The sequence below is a fragment of the Erpetoichthys calabaricus genome, chromosome 13, assembly GCF_900747795.2.
Source record: "Erpetoichthys calabaricus chromosome 13, fErpCal1.3, whole genome shotgun sequence".
NCBI classification, from domain to species: domain Eukaryota; kingdom Metazoa; phylum Chordata; class Cladistia; order Polypteriformes; family Polypteridae; genus Erpetoichthys; species Erpetoichthys calabaricus.
The window spans coordinates 1,832,450-1,860,326 of record NC_041406.2 but is presented as its reverse complement, the minus strand read 5'-3'; the positions used below and the strand labels follow the sequence as shown (position 1 = coordinate 1,860,326).

Genomic DNA, 27,877 nt, shown 5'->3' with positions numbered 1-27,877 from the left:
AAACTTATTCCATCTCGCCTGAAGAAGGGGCCTCCAAAGCTTGCACATTGTAATCTGATAGCCAATAAAAGGGGTCACTTTGCTTGACTTCTCGCTACATTCATAACGGCTAACACGGTACAACACCCTAATACTATCATCAAAACAGAAAGACACTGACACGGCACATCCACTTTGTGTGTTTATTGTTATCTTCTGTATTCAGTATTGTCATTTCTCAGACCAGACTAATCTATCCACCCATTTAATCTGATTAAATAATAAAAGTGCATGTACTTGTTCAGCTTGAGCTGTGCAGTCTACTTGTGCGTTACACTCTAAAGATGAATGGTGGTTACGCTCTGCTGAGCATCCTGCAGCTGCCAAGTTGACATTTGTGAGCGTCTGTGGACGGCGCATACGTAATATTACACCTCCATCAGCGTTCAGTATCGGGGAGTTGGACCCTGCAGCAACGGAGACAGGAGAGGAGCCAGCGCTGGCTGGGAAGTCACATCATCATCATCATCATCGGGTTACGTGCAGTGAGCCTTACAAGGATGAGATTCCAGTCTTTGGACCGCCAGAGGAAGTTAAATCCTCCAGCATAAACATGGATTCCCATCTGGGGTGTAGTCCATTATCATTAAACTGGATGTGGCCAACTCATTTACTCTAACAGACTTGGGAAAAAAGGTCCCGATACGGAGCAGATATCAGTTCTTATTAATATTAGCATATTTTACAGTGGGGGTCCTGCTCAGGGACGTGGAGACTGGACAGGCCAGTGCGCGGTTAGACGTCGAGTGTCCTCCTCGTTACAACCTGACTTCTGACAGGTGTTCGTGGGGGTCTTTGAACCCCTGCAGATTCTGCCTTTTTTCTCTCTAACATTGCACCCCTGGATTATTATTATTCTTTTTTTTTTTTTTAAATATTTTTCTGTCCTCCGCAGCCCTCTAAACCTACTAGAGGACCACCATTAGAGGCTTGAAAACAAATCTAAGGACTTGATCTATGACTTGCATCTGTGTAATGTAAGTGCATATTGATTTATTCTTATTTACTAATTTTGGTATGCTGTTTATTCATTCCTGTTCTTATTTTTTTATACCTTGTGAAACACTGAGTTACATTCTTTGTATGACAACGTGCTATAGAAATAAATGTTGTAGCTGTCAGGACGTGCTGTGAAACTCTGCCAAGGACTGAGTGTCCCACTCGCATGACTGGGACTATGAAATCTGATCATCTGATTTGGAGTAAACCTACTGTGAATATAAATAGGAATCTGCAGTTCTGCAATCTTTAAGACAATCAATTTTCTAACTAAAAAAAATGAAACTACTCAATGCCAACTCCTTAAATATGATCACTAAAGCACCCAAGATACCCAAGGCATCAGACGGTACAGGACTGCTAACAAACCCCAATGGGTATGTCTTCTAGTATTGTGGGCTCTTTGTTGTCATTTACTTCAACTGCTTCGAGTCTTTTTATATAATACTCGGGAAGACCATTCTGTTTGGCTCCTAAAACGATGACCTGGAAAACAAGAAGGAAAAAAGATGGGTTCAGAAAATTCATAATTTTGCTTCATATTTTATAAATTCATAATTTTGCATCTATAGAGGGCTCAAACTCTGAACTAATTCCTGTAAAGTGCTAGAAATTAAAAAAAAAAAAATTAATTTTCAGAGTTATAACCACTGGTGGTGGATTTTAGGAGGCCCAGGCCCCTCATGGACCCCGTGATCATCAGAGGTGACTGTGTGCAGAGGGTGCAGACCTGTAAATACCTGGGAGTGCAGCTGGATGATAAACTGGACTGGACTGACAATACTGATGCTCTGTGCAAGAGAGGACAGAGCCGACTATACTTCCTTAGAAGGCTGGCGTCCTTCAAAATCTGCAATAAGATGCTGCAGATGTTCTATCAGACGGTTGTGGCGAGCGCCCTCTTCTACGCGGTGGTGTGCTGGGGAGGCAGCATAAAGAAGAGAGACGCCTCACGCCTGGACAAACTGGTGAGGAAGGCAGGCTCTATTGTAGGCACAGAGCTGGACAGTTTAACATCTGTGGCAGAGCGACGGGCGCTGAGCAGACTCCTGTCAATCATGGAGAATCCACTGCATCCACTGAACAGGATCATCTCCAGACAGAGGAGCAGCTTCAGCGACAGACTGCTGTCACCGTCCTGCTCCACTGACAGACTGAGGAGATCGTTCCTCCGCCACACTATGTGACTCTTCAATTCCACCCGGGGGGGTAAACATTAACATTATACAAAGTTATTGTCTGTATACCCACATTGTTATCACTCTTTAATATTGTTCTTTATCAGTATGCTGCTGCTGGAGTATGTGAATTTCCCCTTGGGATTAATAAAGTATCTATGTAAAACGCACTTATCAGAAAACAAGTAATGGGCTGTCAACTTAGAGCTTTTCTGTAACAATGGAAGTCCATGAAGCCTTGAAAACAGTTTGCAGGAGTGTCCCAACTTGGGTTGATTACTCACAAACCTGGCTGGCTGTACAACAGCAGGCTTGAGACAATCGGTGTCACTCCACATTATTTTGGACAATAATGCAGAGGAAAAGGGCGATTATCAAAGGAAGACAACCAGACTGGCTGACAATTACAATGCCTTACAAGTGTGGGTCTTCCCTTTAGGGAGATTGCAAAGCAAGCAATGTGTCATTGCAGACAGTTTCCTTCCCCACCAAAAGGAACTGTGAAGCTCTGGGACCTTGAGATTCCTGACAGGAACAGCGCTGGTAGACCCAAAGCCACAACCGAATCAGCAGACAAGTTTCTGAGATGGGAGCAAACAGGACAACAGCTTCAAGCACAGGTCAAAGTGGGCGAGTGTCACATTCAACGGTGTAAAACTGACATCGAGCTACAGGTACAGCCGCTGCTAAATTTCCATGATAAGAAAATGAGGCTTCCCTGGGGCCAGGAACCACAGCCCCTCTCAGTGCACTCAGAAGTTAAAGCACTGAACAAATAAACAGTCGGAGATGTGGCTACTGCCCAGCTGTTGAGCTCTATTTGAAGCTGCTGGCCTGTGAGCCTCTTAGAAATGTGTCTTCTGATTCGGTTGTAGCTTTGAATCTGCCAGACCTGGCTGTGCCTATCGGTTCCCAAATTCCTTTTGATGGTCTGTTCACTGACAACTTGGCTTTCTTTGCAATTTCTCTAAAGGCCTACACTGTTTAGGGGTTTGTAATGGCTGATCTGTCTGTCTTTGTTAAATGGCTTTTTCTCACCATTTTGATAGTAGTACTGTCCAAATAATACTTTAGAGGAAGTAACAACACAGTTGGTTTTATCCGTTCATTTTCTGCTGCTTACAGTATCTGGGTCTCGGCAGCAGTAGTCTAAATAATGACGCCCAGACATCCCTTTACCCTGCCACCTCCTCCAACTCTCTTGGCCAGCAGAAAGATGTAATCTCTCCAGCATGTCCTAGGTCTGCCCCAGGGTCTCCTTCCCACCTTCCCAGGGACACCCCAAACCACCTCAGCTGGCGCCTTTCAATGCGGAGAAACAGCAGCTCTGCTTTGAGCTCCTCGTCCTCTCTCTAAGGCTGAAGCCAGAGAGACACACTCTGCTTTTGTACAGCCTGAGGGTTTGTTGGTAATAAAAACAAGCTGGGACACCTGCAGGAATTGTGTGCACCAACAAATAATACTTAATTAACTTGCATTGCTGGAGAAAATCTGTGTGTTGTTGCTGCATCCCTTGTTCCCTGAAAAAGTACTTTTTGTATAACTTCAGCATTTTTGGTAAGCTGTGGCCTCATGTATAACGCCTTGCCCAGAATTCACACTAAAACATGGAGTACAGACAAAACTAGAAATGTGCGTACGCACAAAAACATTCAGGTGCATAAAAAGTTGTGTAAGCAAAGATCTCCACCCCTTCTTTTATAAAACCCAATTAACATGAATTTTAATGCACATGCACGTGCCTACAGCCCCACCCCGACTCCTTCCAGAATTTCACCTATTTGGATATACAAATCAATAGAATTGCCCCTTCCGATAATGGATTTTTTTTTTTTTTTAAAGACAATTTCAAAAGCACGTGTAAAAAAAAAAAAAAAAAAAAGAAGAAGAAATTCAGTGAATATGAGATTGTGGTCAGCCCAGTAAAGTTTTTGTGGCAAGGAAAAACAAACTATTTGGTGGCTTAAGCAGCGGTATAAGCTAAGCAACAAAAGGAAATTGATGGATGGCACAGCATGAAGGTGGCACTTAAAGGTTCAAGTTCAGAAAATTATACAGTGCCCAAAATGGAAAAATAAGAAGTGGTCAGATATCAAAGTTGATGTGATAAGGTAAGTTGCCGCCTACTATCTGAGTGCCAATGCCACCGAAGGAGGTGGCAGAATTCTGGAGCTTACTTCGTTTGACCAGTGAGCTGCTGTAATTATTGTCAAGACATTTATATACCTTGCCACAACATTAATGAGATGTATTTTCGCATCACCAATAATTTGAACATTAATAGAGTGGAAATGCTTTCTACATTCTTCTTTATAGCAACATGCGTTCGGTCAACTGTTCCGATTACATTTGGAGAACTGGATGTTGCTGTGAATTGCGCGGTGATGTTTGCCTGTTCAATCACAGGTTAAGGAAATCTTATATATCTGGATGACAAGTTGATGACACCATCCCATACAGCTGGCATGGTGTGACTCAGTGATGACTGAGAAATACCCAGTCGGTCAGCCAGTTCACACTGAAAAACTGTTGTGGCTAAAAACCTGACTGTGGACATAACTAGCATAGCAGCAGGTACAGCACAACTCCTCAATGTCTGCCTTTGTAAAGCCGACACCAGTTCAGCACACAGCACCAAGAGGCGAGCTCTGGGAAATCGAAATGGACTCTTAGAAGCCAGTCGTGATCATCTGTAAATATGTGCTCTCTTCTGATTCTTCCACTTCTAACAACATTAAAGCATCCATGGTAGTTGTTACAGTTTGGCCATTCCGTGCACCATTACATTGTTACAATCTCTGATTATAATCAAGTGAATTACAATTGTAAACGATATGAAATTAATTTTGGTGTATTTGATACAGCCGGAGTCATGGAATGCGAATATGAAAAAGAAGGGGAAACGACACAGAAACAGTAGCAGTGCTTTGACGGTGGGAGCTGCCCGTTTACAAAGTTGAGCAGAAATGTGCGTACGCATGGTCTGAGGCTGCCATGAGAATGTGTGCGAGGTTACGGCAAGTTTGGTTTTTATACACCTTGACGTGAGCGTGGAAACGGGTGTATGCAACATTTTTGAATGTACACACCGTTTATACATGAGGCCCCTGGATTTGTTTTTTCTATCCTCTGGCAGTTTGGCACTTAGCTTTGGACTTTTTTTGGGTTTTTCACTGGGGTTGAACTGAAAGGGGTAAAATGGGGGTGTTCTAAAACTTCTGACCAGTAGTGTGTGAATGTTATAAATGTGTTTATTCATACACAAATAAATATATATAGTGCGTTTGTGAGTGTGTGTGTATATATATGAAAAAGTCTGGGGACCCCCTCTCAGCCTGCATAGCAATGGACTCTCCTTTCAACAATAAAGATATCAGTGGTCTGTCTTTCATTTCCTAGGAGTACTGCGCTGTTTTCCAAACAAAGATTTTTAGTGGCGCAGTATTTAGTTGTATGAAATTAAATCAAATGTGAAAAACTGGCTGTGCAAAAATGTGGGTCCCCTTGTCATTGTGCTGATTTGAATGCCTGTCACTGCTCAATGCTGATTGGTTGATGAGCTCGTTACGCCTTGAACTTCATAGACAGGTGTGTCCAATCAGGAGATATAAAGGGATTTAAGGTGGTCAATTACAAGTTGTGCTTCCTTCCCTTTGACTCTCCTCTGAAGAGTGACAGCATGGGATCCTCAAAGCAACTCTCCAAAGATCTGAACACAAAGATTGTTGAGTCTCCTGGTTTAGGGGAAGGCTACAAAAAGCCATCTCAGAGGTTTAAACTGTCAGTTTCTGTAACTGTAAGGAATGGGATCAGGAAATGGAAGACCACAGGCACAGTTGCTGTTAAACCCAGCAGGTCTGGCAGGCCAAGAAAAATACAGGAGTGGCATATGAGCAGGATTGTGAGAATGGTGACAGACAATCCACAGATCACCTCCAAAGACCTGCATGAACATCTGGCTGCAGATGGTGTATCTGTATATCGTTCTACAATTCAGCGCAATTTGCACAAAGAACATCTGTATGGCAGGGTGATGAGAAAGAAGCCCTTTCTGCACTCGCACCACAAACAGAGTCACTTGTTGTATGCCAATGCTCATTTAGACAAGCCAGATTCATTTTGGAACAAAGTGCTTTGGACTGATGAGACAAAAATGGAGTTATTAGGTCAAAACAAAAAGCGCTTTGCATGGCGGAAGAAGAACACCGCATTCCAAGAAAAAACACCTGCTACCTACTGTCAAATTTGGTAGAGGTTCCATCATGCTGTGGGGTGGGCTGTGTGTCTAGTTCAGGGACTGGGGCCCTTATTAAAGTCAAGGGTCAGATGAATTCAACCCAATATCAACAAATTCTTCAGGATAATGTTCAAGCATCAGTCACAAAGTTGAAGTTACGCAGGGGTTGGATATTCCAACAAGACAATGACCCAAAACACAGTTAGAAATCTACAAAGGCATTCATGCAGAGGGAGAAGTTCAATGTTCTGGAATGGCCGTCACAGTCGCCTGACTTGAATATCATCAGAAATCTATGGGATGATTTGAAGCAGGCTGTCCATCAAATTGAACTGAACTGGAGAGATTTTGTATGAAGAATGGTGAACAATACCTCCATCCAGAATCAGACACTCATCAGAGGCTATAGGAGGACAGCGCTGAGAGGCCAAAAGGAGGCTCAACTAAGTATTGATGTCATATCTCTGTTGGGGGGCCCACATTTATGCACCTGTCTAATTTGGTTATGATGCATATTGCATATTTTCTGTTAATCTAATAAACTTAATGTCACTGCTGAAATCCTACTGTCTCCGTAAGGCCTGTCAGATATTAAAGTTGCTACTTTGAAAGCTCAACCAACGAGAAACAAAAATCCAAACAATTAAGAGGGGTTTCCAATCTTTTTCATATGACTGTACATATATAATATACTGTATATACACTATATACACGTACAGTATATATTACATACACAGAAATCTAAATCTCATACATACAGACAGCATGTTTCAGATCTGTGCCACCTCCAGTTTGCTAACATTCACTTTTAACTTCTTTCTGTGCCCACTGTACTTTCTGCATATTTTCCAATGACTGCAGAATGTTTTTAATCGATGTTTTGTTCCGCCGTATCTAATTATTGTAAAGCACGCTGGGCTCAGAGGCTTTTGGGTTATTACTGTCATATGAGTGGAAGGGCACTTATTAACAAAGGACTGAACTGAATTATAAAATGTGTATGAAATGTAATGCCTACCTGTCTGCCTGACAATTTAAAATATCACTTCATGTTATCACCTCACACATCTACAGTATAATTTTATCATCTTTTCAAATGAGTCACAAGTGTTTTACCGTTTTTTTTTTTGCAAATGAAAGAGCAATTTCCATAATATAATGGCCACATTTGCTAGGCTTCGAATGCAAGTCAGCACTTAATTTGCTAAACAAAATGATTAAACTTAGTGTGGCATGGCAGGGCATCAAGAGTCGAGGCCATCTGGGATTACAGGTAAACATCATGGCTTTGAGCCCTCAATTTCCTTTGAATCACAGCCATTAAATTTATTTAGTTACGTAAATGTAGCTCCAAAGTTCATGTTCAATTTTACCAGCCTAAAGTTAACCACTCAGCCATTCACTTTTGAACCCATCTCGATATTTATATACAACGTCTCTCTGTCTGTCGGCCCGCTTTTCACGAGAGAACACTTAACGGGTTTAGATCAGGTTTTTTTTTTCTATAATTTGCTAGAACATTCCAGTTGATTTCTCTCATTGCACTAAATATCACAGTTCGGTTGCGGCACCAATTTATTCGTGCGAATCCGAGAGACACGCAGCGGGCCGAGGGGGGGTGGGGGGCGTGACCTCAGGACCAGAGAGCCGGGCAGGACCCTCCTCACTCACACGCCAGCCTCTGTTCGAGTCGCTCTGCCTCTCGCCACGTGTTGGAGTGCACCTCACCTCCGCTTAGCTAGCGATACCCGTTTGTTCAGCACACATTATCATCTACGGATTGTTAAAGAGTAACGTTTGACATTTTTGAGAGAGATCAAAGCTGCGTGTGTTTTAGAGGGTAGCCGCTGACTGCCAGAGATATCACAGCCACGTGCTTTTCTCCCCATGCGGGGGACGCTCTGCTGTCAGAGCTGAACACGATCAGATACAGTGCCAACATCTAACCTACCTTCCACTTGGCCAGAGATACCTTCCCAACTTTTTACATTTTTGGCAAAGAGATCACAGCTACATTCTTGTCCCTGATAGCAAAACCAAAACTACTGTATATCAAGAGGCCCTCAGAATATGAAAGTTATCGATATAAATTCTTCTCAATACAGATGACACTTTTTTATTGATATTTAAAGTTTGTCCTGTTTCATTACTACGCGGGCGGAGCCACAGGGCACTGCCAGTTTTCTCTCTAAAAGGGTCGCCTCGATGCAAAGCAGCCACCAGTTAGACCCTTGGATACCCCCAGGCATGCACTTGGTTGCTAAAAAAATTAGAGTAACAAAACCACCTAAAACACATGGATATTTAATAAAAGCAGAATCCTCAGAGAAAATGGAGGTGTATAAAGGAAGGAAGTGCAAATTCCAGAGATTTTGTTGCCTAGTTTGGAATTAAACTTGGGCAGAACTGAAAAATGGGCAAATATGTCACAAAAGAAAAATAAATTATTTACAGGCATATCTGAGACACATTCCTATGAAATCATCTCCCTATTTCCACACCAGTTTTGGTGTAAGGATGTTACAAGCCTGGAACTGGGCACACAAACTCAAATGGGCCAATTGAAAGGATTTCCTCAAGCAACCACTGACTGTGAGGTGAAGCGACAGACAAAAGACAGGAGTGGAAGGAGAGGGAGGAGAACCCAAGGCTCGTCAAAGCGGCCCCCCAAACGCAACTCCCGTCCAAAATGTCCAAAGATCTGTAGCCCAAGGAGCTGACCACTCTGTCACCTACGGATATCTGTTCTTTTTGTTTTGAGTCGGTGCCAGTGAGGACTACTACAACGTTAACCTAAAATGCACACGTCTGAGATTTAGGAAGGAAAAACGGGAGACGACCATCAAGAAAACTCCCACGCAAGCGGAACAAGCAAATTCCAAATAGACACAAACCCAGGATGCCAGATTTGTGAGGCTGCAACGAAACACTGCGCCACCTACACCCATTTTTCTAACAAACTAATCTGTTCTCCCACCTCACTAAAGCAAATTATTTAAACACATGACTGACAATTTGTTCTAATTCAGGGGGTCCTCAATTACATTACTGGTGGGTTGTAGTGGCTGCAGGTTTTTGCTTCAACCAGTTTCTTCATCCATCCATTGTCCAACCCGCTGAATCCAAACACAGGGTCATGGGGGTCTGCTGGAGCCAATCCCAGCCAACACAGGGCACAAGGCAGGAACCAATCCCGGGCAGGGTGCCAACCCACCGCAGGACACACACAAACACACCAAGCACACACTAGGGACAATTTAGAATCGCCAGTCCACCTAACCTGCATGTCTTTGGACTGTTGGAGGAAACCGGAGCGCCCGGAGGAAACCCACGCAGACACGGGGAGAACATGCAAACTCCACGCAGGGAGGACCCGGGAAGCGAACCCAGGTCCCCAGGTCTCCCAACTGCGAGGCAGCAGCGCTACCCACTGTGCCACCATGCCGCCGGATTTCAAGGTCTTAATTGCTTATTTGAATTAAACCGCTGCATTCAGGCTTCAAGAGTGTCCTACTTTCTTAACCAACCACCAGTTAATAATGAGATGAAAATGACAAAGGACCACCAGCTCTCCAGCTAGCTAACTTGGCTCCATCATGTAAACCTGTGTGTACGCCTCACAAAGTATCAATTTAAACAAAATGTAGAGAAATAAATGAGAGAGGAAGAAAAAGGAAGGATTTCCATCCATCTCCTAAAGTCGTTTATCCTGAGCAGGGCCATTGGTTTGGACTAAGAAGTGCAAATCACAAGACAAATGTGTAATGATCTTAAAAATGAAAAAAATACAATGTGCTAAAGCTTTGACTTATCAGAATGAAAGCCATAAAATGAAATACCAAGTTTAATTTTCAGTAAGGACTGGCTTCTAATTGGGAAACGGGTTGCAATTAGAAACATTCAAATAATTTTGATGCAAACAGGTCATTTAGCCCAACAAAACTCACAAACTCTCCAAGTTCTCCACATTTCTACAAAATTGCAAACCACTTCTTGCAAAGGTGCACGTTGGTCACATGACCTGCAGCCGAGATTTAATCCCACATACAGGCAGGGTGGAGTGGGTGAGTAAGAGTGTCAGGAGTGACTGGTGACAGATGGGTATCAGCAAGAGTGACAAGGAAGGTCTACAAGACGGCTGTGACACCAGCTATGTCATATGGGCTGGAGACGGTGGCACAGGAGACAAGAGCTGGAAGTGGCAGGGTTAAAGATGTTAAGATTTGCATCAAGTGTGACGAGGATGGACAGGACTAGAAATGAGGACATTAGAGGGTCAGCTCAGAGTCAGAGAGGTGAGATGGTGTTGGTTTGGACATGTGCAGAGGAGAGATGAGGGGTATAATGAGAGAAGGGTGCTAAGGATAGAGCTGCCAGGCAAGAGGAATGGCGGAGTGGTGGCCCTGAGGCTAGGGATCTGCACTGGCAATCGGAAGGTTGCTGGTTCGAATCCCGTAAATGCCAATAGGGACTCTGCTCTGTTGGGCCCTTAAGCACGGCTCTTAACCTGCAATTACTGAGCGCTTTCAGTAGTGAGAAAAGTGCTATATAAATGCAAAGAATTATTATTAAGAGAAGGTTTATGGATGTGGTGAGAGAGGACATGCAGGTGATGGTGGTGACAGAGCAAGATGATGAGGACAGAAAGAAATGGAAGAAGATGATCCGCTGTGACAACCCCTAAGAAGACAACACTGGTGATCAAAAGTGTAATGCCAACCAGGAATATTGATAGAAATTGGTATTTTTTGTATCATATTACAACCAGTAACGGCACACTGCTGTAACGATAACGTGCAGTGACTCCACTTGACTTGAGCATTCCTAGTTTTCACTCTTTTCTTTCTCTGTACGTTTATCATTCGTTTGCTCAGAGGTTGATGCGCTTGCCATTTCATGAGCAGCTCTTCTCTGCTCCACCCTAGCAGCCCAATTCTTCTCTTCTTCCGTCGGCATCTTCTTGCGTTAAAACCGATTAAGTCCGTGTTTGTCTTGCAGTTTCTTAGTACGTTTTCCTTAATTTTTCACATAAGCCGGGCCTTTAAGTTTTCAATCTGCCTCAAGAATGATTTAAGATATGAAGAGGTAGGGGAAGTGATGGCAAAGGTGGTAGGGATGAGAACGGCGCCAGTACGCATGCCCCGCACGGCCTCCCAGCTGGCCGCTGCCAAGAGTTGATTCTACAATAAAAATAAAAAGAGGAATAACCTTGGAGGCCAATCATCACCCCGAAAGCGGATAGCAGACGTCACGTAGTATATGTGAACCAAATGTCAGGTCAAATGGTTTGAGAGCTACAGGTGATTTAAAATCCTGGACAGCCACAGTGGCGTATTATATAAGAAGATTAAATTGATTTAAAAATATACACAAGGCCTAACTAGAGCTGAAAACAGCTATTACTTGTTGAAATGACCGATTTATAATTTAATATACGCACATGACAGCTAACTCCCATTTTCAGCAGCTGTTACTTCGGGGTCAGGCTACACCTGCACAAGTTTTGAAGCTTTCTCCAGAAAACATCAGTCAAGTACCACCAAAGTAACCCCCCCCCCCCCCCCCCCCCCATCCCATGTGACGCTGGCCACACTGTCATCTCAAATGGACCCTCTCACTGCCCCAAAGGTTTATTTCTTGCAGCACCCTGGCACCTCTTACAGCATCATGAGTGGCACAGCTCTTGGTATACAGACACCACTCTAGTGCCTTCTCTGGATCAGGGTGAGCACCGGTGGTCCTGGAGGGCCGCAGCAGTGCCAGGGTTTTGTTCCAACCCAATTGCTTAATGAGAAGTCAATTATTGCTGATAACGCTCTTGTGGCTCAAGTGATTTTTTCCTGCTTCATTTTAGTTGTCTTGCTTGTGAAGATTTTGAACCCTTAATTGCTTATTTTAGTCTTAGACAGCTGAGTGGCTCCTCATCAGCAAGAAGATGCAAATAACAAAGGAACCAGCAGTTCACCCCCCAGACCGACACTGTGCACCCCCCCAGGCCGACACTGCGCACCCCTGCTCTAGATGACCGTGTACTTCTGTGCCATCTGTTGGCTTTCCAAGCAGAATGCCTTCAAGGGGCAACACAGCATTAACCCTTTCCTGTCTCAGACCACGAGTCACCTAACAGAATGAAGTTTCCCAGATGGCTGCTTGCTTGTTACCACCTCTAAGAAGACAATATGGTCCAAGCTCAATTTACCTGCGCCCATGTGCTGTTTCCACCAGCCTTGGGGGGTTCCAAAGTCCCATCAAGTCCCCCATGACTTTGGTGCCTCTCTAGATTTCCACAAAGGCTGCATTCCTCTTGCCCCCTGTAATGTTTGCCCTTACCCGTTGTACTTCTAGGGCACCCAGTATACAGGTACATCTCAATAAATTAGAATATCATCAAAAAGTTAATTTATTTCAGTAATTTAATTTAATACTAAATTTTGCATTTTCATTACCTGTAGGCCATAATCATCAAAATGAAAAGAAATAAACACTTGAAATATATCACTCTGTGTGTAGTGAATCGATAGAATATAGCGGTTTCACTTTATGAATTGAATTGAATTGTTGATAATATTCTAATTTATTGAGATGCACCTGTAAATACGACCAAACTACTCCCTAGTGGCCCCTGCACTCCCATATTTACATGTCCAGTTAGTTTCAGTCTTTCTTGTGCCACCCTGGTGGTGCCCTTGCTCTCAGAGCCTCTTGCCAGCCAACACCTCTTTACAGCAAATGAATTACAGTATTACTACAAATTAAAATGTTAATCCTTATTTCACTACTGTTATCTTACGTATTTATATTGAGGAGAAGGACATTTGTCAGCACAGTTGTTCATCTGATAAGTGCGACAAGGGAGTTCACCATTTTCAGTTTCCACGTTGGCAAGAAGTGGTGAATAACTGCATTCCTGACTGCAAAACAAACAAAAAAAATAAATAAATAAATAGACAGATGACATCTTCAAAGCATTGAGTGAGCACTGAGGACAAGAGTGCTGAATGAAAATAAAGATTTAAACACTTAGTAGAAAGAGCAGAGTTGTAGGCCTGCAATATGAAGATCATTATAATATTTTAGGAGTGTGAGAGTTTGAACTTCGGTTGTCTGAGCCTAACATACGGGTTGTAATCTACGTGACACGCGCCACACAGTGCTGTGCAGGAGATTCTGGGTGTCACTCAACATGGAAAAATAGAAGAACAAATCACAGGATACAATTAAAAAAACAAGGAGTAATATTTTTAAAATCTATGATGCTACAAATATATAAGTGAACATTATTGTAGTTTTAGCAGTACAGTATACCAATATATTGTGCAACCTCGATGTATTGCACTTATTAACATTGAACTCTATTGGCCATGTACTGAGGGTATAGAAGAGAATTCCCCCCCACTTTTAAATATTCCCATTGTTTTTTTTGGCTTTACAGCCTTAAATGAAGACACACAAACTAATATTTATTACCAGCTTTACTTACTCAATGCCACCTCTAACATCCAAGTGAAAGAAATCACAGCTACAGTTCAGAAAAATCATAAAAAATCAAAAACAAGACCTACTGAGATGAATAAAGGATCACCCCCCCCAATGTCAATGTCATTTTGGTGACCCCCCCCCTTTTGCTTTAATGACAGCCTTGAGTCTGTTGGGATTCTTCTCTATCAGCTTTGCACACCTAGATTGTCTAATATTTGCCCCCCCCCACTCTTCTTTACAGTTTAACTGTAAGTTCGGTCACATTGGATGGTGAGTGTTGGTGGTCTGCTATCCTCAGATCTTTCCACAGATTTTCAGTGATTTAGGTCTGGGCTCTGACTGGCCACACCAGGACATTCACTTTTTGCCCCTTCAGCCACCGTGTGCTCAATTTTGCTGTGTGCTTCGGGTCGTTGTCGTGTTGAAAGGTGAACATTCTGCCCATCTTCAACTTTCTGGCTGAGGGTAGCAGGTTTTTCTCAAAAATTTGATGGTATTTTGCCGCAACCATTTCTCCTTCTACCCTAATGAGAGCCCCAGGCCCCCCACAACAGGATGCTGCCCCCTCCATGCTTTACTGTAGGTATGGTGTGTTGTGGATGGTGAGCTGCATTGCTGTACCGTTTGGTATTGATGACAAATAGTTTGATTTTGGGCTCATCTGACCATAAGACCTTTTTTTTTCCACTTGGCATCAGAATCTTCAAGGTGCATTCTGGCAAAGCTCAAACGAGCCTTAATGTGGCCTTTCTTGAGAAGTGTGACCCTCCCGAATAAGTCACAATGGTGGAGCGCTTGTGAAATTGTTGTCACCTGCACACCATTAATGACCACTCCTTGCTGTCAAATCCTGTAACTCCTTCAAAGTGGCCATTGGCCTCTCGGTAGCCTCTCTTACCAGTTTCCTCCTTGCTCTTCCATTCAGTTTGGAGGGTCCTAGTCGTACCAAACACTTCTTTATGATGGACTTTACTGAGCTCCTTGGGATTGATAAAGCCTTTGAGATGTTTTTGTCTCCATCTCCTGCCTTATGTCCATCCACAACTCTATCCCTGAGATCTTCTGAAAGTGGCTTACCAGCCATAGTCAGTTGTGTGCTGTCAGTGGCACTGCCAAGGAAGGGAATGAATGGACCAGGAACAGCTTCACTAATCACACTCATTACAATCAATCACAGGTGGAAAGAAGCCAGTAACCACAATGGGAATGGGGGGCACTGACACCTGATTGAGTTTAGGAGGGCGGTGATCCTTTATTAATCTCAGTAGGTTTTGTTTTTGATTTTTATAAATTTTTTGAACTGCAGCTGTGAGATCTTTCTCTTGGATGTTAGAGATTGCATTGAGTAAGTAAATCTGGAAAAAAAATATGAGTTTGTGTGTTTACATTTAAGGCTGTAAAGCAAACAACATGGGAATATTTCAAAGGGGGGGTTCTTTTCTATACCCACTGTACATTTACATGTACTAGGAATTTGACTTTGGCAGAAAGAAAGAAAGAAAGAAAGAAAGAAAGAAAGAAAGAAAGAAAGAAAGAAAGAAAGAAAGAAAGAAAGAAAGAAAGAAAGAAAGAAACTATGATCAGCTATGATCTTACAATTCTGGTAGCATGTAAAACTTGGAGTGACAGCAAATGGCAGCCAGTCGTGTTCTTTGCATTTTGGATGACACACTGCAATCTGCCTTTATCTTTGGCTGTGGTAGCAGCATGGCAGACTGTGATGGAGGAAGCGAGAGTGGAATCAATGGTGCCAGCAGAATAATACACCACAATTGTCACTGGAAGGTTGAACTTCTTTACTCCTCTGCCGAGCTTTGTCAATGATTGAATTAATCAGCTCTCTCTTGTGATGCTGAGCAATCAAACTGCCAAGGTAACAGAAAGACTCCGCCATGTTTCCTAGTAAGAGCAGAGTATGATACGAGTCAGTGAGCTTGGACTCCTTCTGCAATGTATTACCATCTCCACAGGCAGTACTGGCCGCACCAAGACACTAGATGACTGATCTCCTCTGTACAGGCAGACTCGGCTCAGTTAGAGATGTAAACTTCAAGAGTTGTAGCAGACTGATAGCCAGCAGTCATTGCTGTAAATGGAAAGAAGCCGTGGAGATAGCAGGCAGCATTGAGGGAAGCCAGTTTTGATGGTCAAAGGGCCAGAGATACGTCTCCTCCCCAGCTTCACCTGTTGCTTCCTATGAGACAGGAAATCTGTGAGCCACTGACAGATGGGAACGGGCACATTCAGCTGTGAGACCTTGTTCTTCAGAATGGTTGGAATTATTATATTAAATGCACAATTAAAACCTACAGACAAAACCCTGGCGTAATTTAGGAGAATCCAAATGCTGGACGATGCAGCGAAGTTCCATATTAATGACACTGGCTACAGAACTCTTGGCTCTGCAGGCAAAGGGTGACAGGAGGGAGTCAGTGACAGACCTAAGATAGGACAGCATCACCTCTGAAGTGAGGGCCGTAGGTCTGTAATCATCCAGTCCACTTATTCTTACGGTCTTGGCTATGGGAATAAAGCAGGCCAGCACACGACAAGTCTTTATCCATACAATAGTCAGTTATATCACTGATTAAGCCAATTTCACTAAATTAATTAAATATGTAAATGTAAAATATATAAATCTATGGAAATCTATGGAAATGTATTAGGGCCATGGAGAAGAAGAAGAAAAAATACAGACACAGTGAAGAAAAAATAAAAGTTTTTGTCGAGAATAAAGTCGACACGCCGACGTTATTCTCGACATTTCCACTTTATTCTTAACATAAGTATCAAGATTAAAGTTCACATTTCCACGTTATTCTCGCCGTTTATGTCAAGATTAAAGTCGACATGTTGACTTTATTCTCATAGTTTGTCATTACAACATCATAAACTACACTTCATCTTAAAATGAATATTTAATTTACTAGATTTTCTCAAACCCCGTCATAAGTTAATGTAACACATTGTGTTAAGTGTTCCCTGACCCAGCTGTTAATCGCTATTATATCGAGTATTTATCTTAGTATTCTAAATGTTCCGAGAGCAGGAATATCCATCCATCCATTTTCCGCTGAACCCAAACACAGGGTCACGGGGGGTCTGCTGGAGCCAATCCCAGCCAACACAGGGCACAAGGCAGGGTGCCAACCCACCGCAGGGCACACACAAACACACCAAGCACACACTAGGAATATCATGAAGTGAATGTGTTCTGTGTGGCGATTGCCGCCTGCGGAGGAAGTCAGTGTAAGAGGTGCGTAGCGATTAACAGCCGGGTCGGGGAACACAACACAAAGCATTTAATGTGCTACATTAGTTATGATGGGGTTTGAGAAAATCAAGTAAATTAAATATTCATTTTAAGATGAAGTGTAGTTTATGATGTTGTAATGACAAACTATGAGAATAAAGTCAACATGTCGACTTTAATCTCAACATAAATGGTAAGAATAAAGTGGAAATGTCGAGATTAAAGTCCGTATTTTTTTTTTCTTCTCCGTGGCCCTAATGCACTTCCGTATAAATCAATAAGACATTGAATTAATGAAATCATTTTTTGACAAATTGTAAGAAGTCCTGAATAAGCAGTAAAGTTACTTGCCGGTCTAGTGACTGCAGATCACTGGTGCTCATTTTCCAAACAACGCCCCACACTTCATCTCCCGGCGCTTCTCTAATTGTAGCAGAGCCTCCATGCCATGTTTTGTTAGGGATACCTTGAGAACTTCCAAACTTCAGACTGTAACCCTGAATGTCAGATAAACAGAGAAGCGAGAGACATAACAGCAAGTGGCCAGGTTAGCGTATATCACATGAATGTGCTCCTTTTCACCGAGCTCAATCCTATGCACATTCACCGTTAACGACAGTGTGGGTCTCAGTGCTTACTTTAAACTACACGGCGCCTACCTGACATGACCCAAACTACACAGCAGCATCACCAAACGACAGCTCCTGGCATTTCGCTTCCAGACCTTCTCATAACATAGGAAGGTGAGGAGACATCAAAAAACAGGACAATCCAATTGATTTTTGTATAGTAGCCCAAAATCACACAAGGAGGGCCGCAATGGGCTTTAACAGGCCCTGCCTCTTGACAGCCCCCCAACCTCGACTCTCTAAGAAGACCAGGAAAAAAACTTTCTAGTAGGGGAAAAAAATGGAAAAAAACTTGGGAAATTTAGTTCAAAGAGAGACCCCTTCTAGGTAGGGTGGGCAAAAAAAAAAAAGGGGGGGGTGAATACAACACAATACACAGAACAGAACACAAGTCATCCTCAATACAATATGATACAATAGAAATATTACAAGAACAGCGCAGCATTCAACAGCAGATGATATCCCATAATAGGATTTGGATTTGATAGCCGGCTTGTAGTGTGTGGAAGTCAAATGGTAAAGTGCAAAATATGGCAAAAGAAAAAGTGAATGCTGCATTACTTGAAGTTGATGGAAGGTGAAGTGAAAATAACAGTCTAACTTCTAAATATCAAATCACCAAAGTGCTTCTGGATTATGCCCTGAGCATAGGAAAGGCACTATAGAATTAAAATCTATTATCATTATTATTAGCTACGGTGGGCTGGCGCCCTGCCCGGGGTTTGTTTCCTGCCTTGTGCCCTGTGCTGGCTGGGATTGGCTCCAGCAGACCCCCGTGACCCTGTAGTTAGGATATAGAAGTTGGATAATGACTGACTGACATGACTATTATTATTTTCTGATTTGTGACAATTGTGTACTGAAAAAGACGGATCACAAAAACAGAAAACAGCTGTGTGTACTGTGCGTGACCAAAATGAAAAACCGCTGCATCTGAGAATGTTAACGCACTGTGGAGGATTGCCGGCTTTTTACTCCGGCCCTCACCCCCGGGCCGCCAGGAGGAGCTCTCCCGACAGCGTGATCGTGCCCCGAGTTCCAGCAGGGCATCATGGACTATGTAGTGTTTATACACAGCCCTGCTGGATACTTGGGGACCACCAGGAGTCGCTGTGGGGAGACTGCCGGACTCTTACGTGCCCTATAACCCGGAGGTGCGTCATGATCACATGACAACAGGCAACGACGTGCTTCCGGGTTGAAGAAAGGAGCTTTTTATCCGACCCGGAAGTGTTCGTGATCACATGGACAGAAGGGAGAAACACTTCCGGGTCAGGGAATATAAAAGGACTATGGGAAATCCCAGACGTTGAGCTGAGCTGGGTGGAAGGGTGGCAACGCGTCTGGGAGTGGAGGATTGTGGTTATTGTTTAGTGATTATTGTGGTTTGTTATAGGAGTATTGTGGAGTGGAGGGTGCTTTGTGCACATAATTGTCTAAATAAAAGTAATATTTGGACTTTTATCTGGTATCTGACGTCAAGTCTGAGGGTTCAAGGGGTCACGGAGACCCTAAATCTGTCACAGCACTTAAGGATGACAGGCGCAGCATTAGGCACGAGGCAGGAACCAACCTCAGACAGGCCGCCAGTTCACTGCATTGACACTCACACCTGACCAGTTTAACAACACCAGTTAAGGGGACTGGGGAAAAACATGAGAGTAATGGAAGAAAAAGCAACACAACCACAAGGAGAACATGTAAACTCCAAACTGGCAACCAGTGTGTGCAGAATTTGAATCACAAACAGACTCAGCAACACCAACAGGATGGATGGATAGAAAGTGGGAAGTTTGGCTTTTTACTTTTTTTTTTTATTTCTACTTATCCTTTTTTAATTATATTTATTTATATTTTGACACTGCAGGGACTGCACCTAATTTCTTTGTATTTGTTACAGTGACAATAAAGGTATTCTCTCTTCTCGGTTTCTGAAAACGAAAAAATCAAAACTCAAAAATAAAAACTCACAGCCCTGTTAAGTGGCAGCTGAATAATTGGAGGCTGCAATTGAACAACACAGGAGGTCAGCGCCCAACGACCAAAACAGCCGACATCAACAGGATAAAAAACAAAAACACACAGCGTCGAGTAGAACATCTGGGGGCAAGAAATGGATCAGATATGGAGACTGGCAGTTATTACGAGTAGTCCATGAAAAGATGACAGCAATGGAAAAATTCAAGAAAGACCTGAAAAAAAAAATGTAAAAGTGTTGGGTACTGGTAAGCTGCTAATGCAAACTGGGCAAACATCCCTATACCAACATGGCCATTCCTCCTAGGGCATGGGGTCCGTATAATCGGTCCTGGAGGGCCATAATGTTGTTGTTCTGAATCAGAAGTCAATTCAAGCTATTGAATCAACATTTGTAGGCTCCATTTTAGTTGCCTCCCCACCCTTAACTGCTCATTTGAGTCTTAAACAGCTGGCACCAACTCCTTTTCAGCGCTCCGTGCCTACACACTGCTTATAAAATACTAAGGTCTGTCATCTGTGACACGAAGATTCGCAAACTACTTGGTCTACCACACTCATCTTGGTATTACTTGAAAGCTTATTTATGACCTGATATGTTCTGGAAACTCAAAGAATTTTAGGTAGTGGCAACCTTAGAAAAGTGACCTGTGTTTATTACAGCAAAATGGTCACACAAGCAAGTGACATGGCAGGAAGAGAAAGAAGAGCAGCAACACACAAGCTGATAACATGACAAAGAACACCTGTTTTGTCTTGGTGGAGTATTATATATTATTACTCTACTGTCCCCTATTGTATTATTAATATGAAGCCCTAGAATGCCTAATCTCACAGACTTACCACTGTTTATAAGGTACTAGGGGGCTCCGCTCGCCAACCCCTGGCGTTGGGGCATGACAAAGAGTGAGATGTATGAATGAGATATAGAATAGTGTGCAGGTGTGGATGATGCATATAGAAAGCAAACAATACAGTGTTTGGCACAGTGTAATGGTTTATTGGAATATTTCTTTGTACACAACATTAGTAGTAAAGATGGTGTCTTGTCCTTGAATGAGTCTTCCTTGGCATGGAGCATTTATAACTTTAACTTTAACATCAGATGAACGTTGAACACGTGAGAAGGCAACATAAAGTTGTCCATGTCCAAAAACGGGCTCAGAGAGGTAGATGCCAACCTTGTCCATGGTTTGTCCTTGTGATTTGTTGATGGTCATGGCAAATGCAGGTTTAATGGGGAACTGTCGGCGTTTCAATGTAAAAGGTAATTCTAGGTCAGAACTCGTAAGGTCAATTCTAGGAATGAGAACAGTATGTTAGCATGTGATCCTGTAAGAACTGTTGCTTGAATAACATTGTGTGTCATATTTGCGTTGTTGATTTGTTTCAGGGTGCACTGTTCCAATGCGATGCAATATTTGTCCACATATGCAAAAGCAGTATGGGCCATTGCCTTTTGGTGGCCTGATATGTACTCCGGTAGATGCAAAAGCAAATGAACTATTGTAGGATGTAATGCAGTTCATAAAGTTTTTACTTTCAGGTACATCGTTAGTTAGAAGCTTCTGTAGATATTCAGGATATGAATGTAAAGGAGGCAGTCTAATCTGACCCTTTTGACAACAACGTGTAAATTCATTACTTGTATTGCCAGTTGTTTCTTCAGGGAAGTTAAGTGAATGACAATGATTGCAAATGACATCCATTAATCCCAATGAATTTTCCTCAATAGTGGACTCATTATAGAACGCGTTCTCAGCTAAGTGGCGCAAGCGTTTAGCAGGTGTCTGGCGTTGATGTCCGCAACGGGCAGGTTTTGCTTGTGGCGTTTGAGAGGCGCGTTGTTGCATGTCCAGTATTTGGGACGTGCTATTTTGGAGGTGTAATCGATTCGCCTGTGCTGTGCGAAAGTCCGTTTCAGTCTACGTCGTGCATTGTTTGTATCGAGCCTTGTCCGTTTTTGTATGTCGGTCAGTTGAGCTTTCTGTTTTTGGAGCCTTGCTTGCTTGTTTTCCGGCAGTTCACATGCACGTTGTAGACGTCTGCATTCATTTATGCTGTCTCTTCGCTCCCATTTTTTGTATGTCTGAGACGCGAGGTCTTTCGGTTTGAACTCGTGTCTGTTTCGATGCAGCACTTTGAGACACACACTATATGCGTCTACGTTCAGTGTGTCTGTCCATTTGGGCACGTCTCTGTAACTGTGTTAGTTGAGCTTTGCGTTTTTGGAGCCGAGACATTTTTTCTCCCGGAGTTTCAGAAGCGCGTTGTATGTGCCGCCGTGTATTTTGTTTTTTCCTGCGGGTTCGTGCATTTGGTCCCGTTATCCGAGCCGTATCGTTTTGTACCTGTCATCGTGTATTCATGACTTGTTTGTTCTTCAGCATGAGAAATATGGATAAGTAATAAGGAGGATCGCACTCACTGTTAATATGGAGCCTTTTCTGCAGTTGAACGGTTAATAGTGCTTCATTGTAAGGAGATCCACGTATGGTGCATAGTGTGAAGGTGTTAAGATGACGTATGTTTAATACGGACGGTTCCTTTAGAAATGGGGCTTTGGGTGTCACTTCTTATTGATGTTAGTGTGTTTGTGGGTCTGATTCGTCGTTGTTGTGAACGTTTCGTGTGCCATGTCCGTAGTCTGTCCCGTTTCGTCTCTAATGGGCTTGGTGTGGCGGTCACGGATTCTTTATTTTGGTGTGCTAGGAGCTTGTTGAATCCTCCTCTTTGTGTGCGTCCCGTTTCGTGTGCAATTGGATTTGTGCGGCGCTGTGTGCTTTGCCGGCGTCTGAGGAGGGGGGGGGATGTTGCTTGGAGGGGGTGGTGGGATTGGTGGGGCGCGAGCGTCTTCTTTCTTTTTGTGTGCCAGGGGCTTGTTGAATCCTCCTCTTTGTGTGTGTCCCGTCCGTTGCTTGTGGGGGGGGGGGGGGGCTTGGAGGTGGGTGTGGGATTTGTGGGGCGCGGGCGGCTTCTTTTTTTTTGTGTGCTAGTTTCGTGTGTAATGGGTTTCGTGCGTCGCCTGCGTTTGACTCCTTTTTTCTGTGGTTGCGGTGCCTCATTTCTTTGCCTCCTTTTTTCTGTGGTCTCGGCCGCCTCTCGCGGCGCCTCATTTCTTGGGGCGCCTGCGCAGTACGTCTTTTTGCAACTACGGCCCATGGCCGGATGTCCCTGCGTCCATCCGGTTTACCATTCTCAGTTAGTAATGTGGATTATAACTATAGAAGTTCTCCCCACCTTCCCTTCTATATCTATAACCTCAGGCATTTAGATGCAGTAAAAGACAAGCAGAAGTTAAGTAACACATAAAATAATGTATTACTGATAATATTCATAAATAATAACATAAATGCAAAGTATATTTGAATATTGGCAACCATACAACCTGATTAAATGGTGATGTGTACTTCAGGCGGCACACAGTCTTGTAGTTACTTAAATGTCTCTAGTTAAGGCATCATTGGAGCTCAGCTTTCAGCCACATGTCTCTTTAAAATGGCTGCTAAACTGTGCTCTTCATTGTGTTGTCTTCATCATCACAGGTTAGCAAGAGAGAGATTGTGAGGTTAAACACATACATTTACAGATGTTCTGTCCAACCCCGAGAGCCAATAGGACATCATGGTACTTAAAGGCCTCTGAGACAAGCCAATTCCAAACAGCCATACCTCAGACCAATGGGGGAATACAACATCTTAATACCTGTCACCCCCAAACCGTATGTTAAAGTACACCTTAGCCTACTTGCGGGGGTAGAAATGACTTTAGCAAAGAAACACTCGCCAAACTGGTTTAAAAGACATACAAAATATTTATCAAGTTATAGGTAAAATCTCACATCACAACAACACTGTAAGAAGACAAAGAAGAAGAAGAGCAGCAACATCTGCTGAGCATCAAGCGCACAATACAGAATGCAAGAACAGCAAATGCATGGTGACAATCGAAAAGATGGTCAAATACGTGTGCAGAGTTTATAGTTACGTGTAAGTTCTCACAAACTGGCAGAGAGGCTACAGCAAAGCAATTTGTGCCCGTGTGTTTATGCCAAACTGGCTTCAAACCACATCAATGGCAGAAAGAAGAAGAGCAGTGACAGCAAATCACAGAAGGCACTTACATGAAACGATACAAACAAAGGACATTGAAACACACAGACAAGCAAGACGTAATGCTGAATAAACAGCGATGAGCAGCACGATGGCTCGTGGGCATGTAAGACAAAGTCCGGGATACAGAAGCAAGAGAAAAAGACACAGCGACAAATGAGAAGATCATCAAAACCTCTGACCATACACAAGTATTGTTGTCACCCCCTTAGATCAATCTTTCTTTGAAGAGCACCACTTAGGAAAGGCAGGTGACCAGCGTGAACCTCAGGGGGTTTTTGTTTTGTTTTTTAATGGTGACAACAAAAGAGTGCGTTGCCAAAATGGAAAAGTTTAGCTTCTTCTACATCAGGGGTCTCCAACACGTCGCTTGCGAGCTACTGGTAGCTCGCCAAAGGGTTACTGAATCCTACATAAATTTGAAAACTCGATTAGTCAAATTAGGGGTGGACGATCTTTCCAAAAAATTACATCACGATCCTTTAAACACAAAATCACAATCCACAATCTGAATTGCAATCTCTCTTTTGAATATGGCAGACACTTAAGAGAATATCCGGACTCAGACTCCCCAAGACCTAATTAACACTTTATTTTAAATATCAAACAAACTTGAATTCAATTGTTCTCTCGTTTGCTAGCGAAGCGGAGTTGAGGCTCACGCCCTGAAGCTGGCGAATGAGTGAGGAAGGGCGCCCGTCCCTCGGCCTGCAGCGTCACTCTGGGATTCGTGCCAATAAATTGGTGCCACAGGCGCTGACACACAGCGAAATGAGCGAAGGCGCAAAATCATCCAGAATGTTCAAGCAAATTATAGTAAAAAAGCCCGATTGAAATCCATGAAGTAGTTAAAAGCAGACAGACAGACAGACAGACTTTGGATTTTCTATATTATATATTAGTAAACCTTCAACATAATGTGCAGTTAAAGTCTCAACAGCATTTCCGGAGCTTAGTAGAGTCAGAGAACTAGAAGAATCTTCACCAAGCAGCTCTGAAAATGTCTGCTGTGTTTGGGTCTCCATACCGCTGGGAGTCTGTCGTGAATGTCATGAAGTCAAAGTTCAGAACAAGATTGACAGTCAAACATTCAAAAGTGTGATTGTGTGCACCTTAATAATAATAATAATACATTTTATTTATATAGCGCCTTTCCCATGCTCAAGGCACCTTACTCATTCATTCATTGTTGTGTTGCGGGCTTAAGAACCCAAACTGTTGACAAATGGCACCAACTTTATGAACAGAGCACCGGTGAGATGGATATCCATTCATTTTAGGGACCGCCCTTATTCTAGTTCAGGGTCCACCGTGCCAGTGCCCACAGTACCTGAGCAGCATGCAGTGCAGGGCCACACTGGGCTCATTCACCCTGTCAGCTGCGGTGTTGAGATTAATGGTGGGACTCAGCTGTACCCAAGCGCAATGTGCAAACAGCACGCGGATGGTGCGCTCAAAATGACATGCGGTTACTGCAGACATGACAGCCCCCCCCCGGTGTTACCGTCCAGGTCGCCTCTCTGGTGGGCAGGCTGTTCAATTCAACAGACAACTGGACTTTGAACCTCAAAACTGCTGGCCGGGACAGCAAGCCTTGCGTATGTCACTTAGTCCTCCTGCCCTATCGGTACATAAAGCTGTGCGCCTGAGCTCTTCACTAAGATGTTCAGTTTGAAAGTCACGATTCAAAGGCATCAGTCCTCATTCTGCTAAAGCCGAAGAAGCCCAACGTGAAAGGCTCGTTTAGAGAGACGCGCGTGCGCACAGCGACACCATGGCAACAGAGGGTTCACTGACGGGAGTTGTCGCCGCCGTTGCGCTTACCTTTAATCTTCCTCGGCAGTGAAATCTCGCCGACGGGTTCGCCATGAGAAGTCTCTCCTTCAGCAGGTTGCTTCCGTAAGCAAAGTAATAGAAAAAGTCGCCTTCGTTGTCACTGGCCATGCTAAGTGCCAATTGCCCAGACGCGGTGGTACTGTAGCCGCGCTCCACTGAAGTTTCCGAGGATGCGACGCGAATCTGAGCGCCTGCACAAGCCTTTCTCTCGATGGAGTTAACGGTTTTCGGCAAAAGGTGCGCTCAGAATGTCCATTAAAAAAGAGCAAGTTCTCGGTACGTTACGCCATTGCATCCTAAGCAAGCAGAGCTGTCCGCTGTGACGGGAGGCGGGAGGATAACAGCGGTGTGGTACCTACGCGACCGGAAGCAGGCGGGCACCATACGCGCGCTGTAAGCCCAGCAGCATCCGGCCGCCAGGCTGTGACGTCACATGGGGCGTGAAGAGAGTCCGGCTGGGCCGGCGCGGCGGCAGTGAGGAGAGAAGAAAGCGAGGGGGGTCAGCAAAGGGTGTCTGGGACAATAGGGGACATATTAAGGCACCGGCTGTTAGAAGGTATGGTGCTGGCTTTGGACGCCAAAATAAAAAAAAAAAAAAAAAAAAAGGCTGGCACCGACATAAAGATGCTGATCCTCGCCATGGGGGAGATGGTGTTCAGCATTAGTAATAGTGGGCACTGGGAGACTGGATGTTTCTCATACAGAGAGGGTGATACAGCTACTGGATACCACAGAGAGGCTGGCACGTTATTCTGTTGATGACTGGGCTGACACATCAAAGCTGATGCAGACATAGCCTGGCACTGGTCGACATGTTGTAAGTAGGCCAACATAGCTGCACTGGTACTAGATGGTCACAAAGTTATTAAGGCATTGGCTTTGGATAACATGCCACCGATATAAAAAGGCGGATGAGTGCCGTAATGGGGTTGATGCTGGTGACAAAAGGGAATATAAATGGCATAGGCTGGCAACATCTGACAAAGTGAGAATGCTGTTATTAGATTATATAAACTTTATTAATCCTCAATGGGAAATTGAGATGCCCACAGCAACAGAAACATAAAAAAAATTCAGACTCACAGAACAAATAATACAATAAGTCACTAGATATCATAATGTGCCCGGGAAAGCAGACTAGCAGGTAGGCAAAGGGTTGGAGCAGCAGCCGGCTGACCTTGCAGCGGCCAAATCGAAACGTAAATCTGGCTCTTAACAGTTGGCTTCGAAACTCTGTCCTCCTCTCAAGCGGGTCAAACAGTCATGCCACATCCCTTGGACGGCACCTTTTTACATTGTTGGCACTGGAAGGGGCGGGGTGTCCTCAGAGCATTATGGGCAGGGCCAGGTGCTGTCCTTAGACAGACATTCAATGCTACGGGGGAAAGAGAAGAGGATGTTAGCGTCTCGGGGTCTCGGGGTGTCCTGGCTTACCTTACTAGAGCCAGGAAGGTGGTCTCCAGTCACATATGTATGATGATAGATACATAAAAGTACTTTGTGGAGAAATAGCAAAATTAACTTGAAGAGTGCATGGATTTAGTCTGGGACAGCAGGTATTGTCTTGTCCTCGCCACTGCTCAAAACTACATGTCAAACACTACATGCCAAGGGGCACTACAGTCACTAATGCAAGTTACTGTGACTTGCTGGAGACCACTGTCAAGTCAAGTCAAGTCACACAATGAAACAACTCGGGATCCCGGTTGGCAACCCCCTAGGCAGACACCCTCTGGAAATGACCCTCTATCTGCTGCTGCCAGGTGTTACGTGGGTGACCCCTTGGTCTGGTCCAGCCACTCAGGTCCTCAACAATGAGGATCGCGCCACATGGCTGTAGTGCTGTAACTGACACCCCCCCCACAATGCAGGTCATGTGCCTCATTCGGGACTCCATGAGCAACACAAAGTCAAATCAACGATACCCAAGGATTCTCCGGAGAGACGCCGTACCAAAGGAGTCCAGTCTTCATCTCAGGTCACTGGATAGCGTCCATGTCTCACAACCATATTGGGAGCACCAGGATTCTAAAGACTTGGACCTTTGTCCTTTTGCAGATATCGAGAGCGCCACACACCCCTTTTAGTGACCTCGTGACCCCTCATGGTCTCCCAATCCGTCTACTGACTTCACAGAA

The 27,877-nt window shown here is 43.8% G+C and overlaps 1 protein-coding gene across 1 annotated transcript; it reads right to left on the bottom strand.

The window, feature by feature from the left end:
* Positions 1-170: 170 nt before the first annotated feature.
* On the bottom strand, positions 171-26,095 carry ggcta (gamma-glutamylcyclotransferase a). The gene is made up of 4 exons (XM_051935688.1): positions 25,728-26,095; positions 17,533-17,682; positions 13,244-13,360; positions 171-1,524 (listed from the first exon to the last, which is right to left on the bottom strand). Exons 1-4 carry the CDS (start codon positions 25,845-25,847, stop codon positions 1,399-1,401), a joined length of 513 nt encoding a protein of 170 aa, XP_051791648.1. The 5' UTR covers positions 25,848-26,095; the 3' UTR covers positions 171-1,398.
* Between the last annotated feature and the right edge of the window lie 1,782 nt (positions 26,096-27,877).

Excerpts from the sequence above, each read along its gene's own strand:
- ggcta (XM_051935688.1), bottom strand. The coding sequence starts at position 25,847 with ATGGCCAGTGACAACGAAGGCGACTTTTTCTATTACTTTGCTTACGGA. Across the intron at positions 13,361-17,532 it reads TGCAGTCACTAGACCGGCAA|GAATGCAGTTATTCACCACT; the intron begins GTAACTTTACTG and ends TTTTGCAGTCAG. Across the intron at positions 1,525-13,243 it reads CTTCTCCTCAATATAAATAC|GTCATCGTTTTAGGAGCCAA; the intron begins GTAAGATAACAG and ends CTTGTTTTCCAG.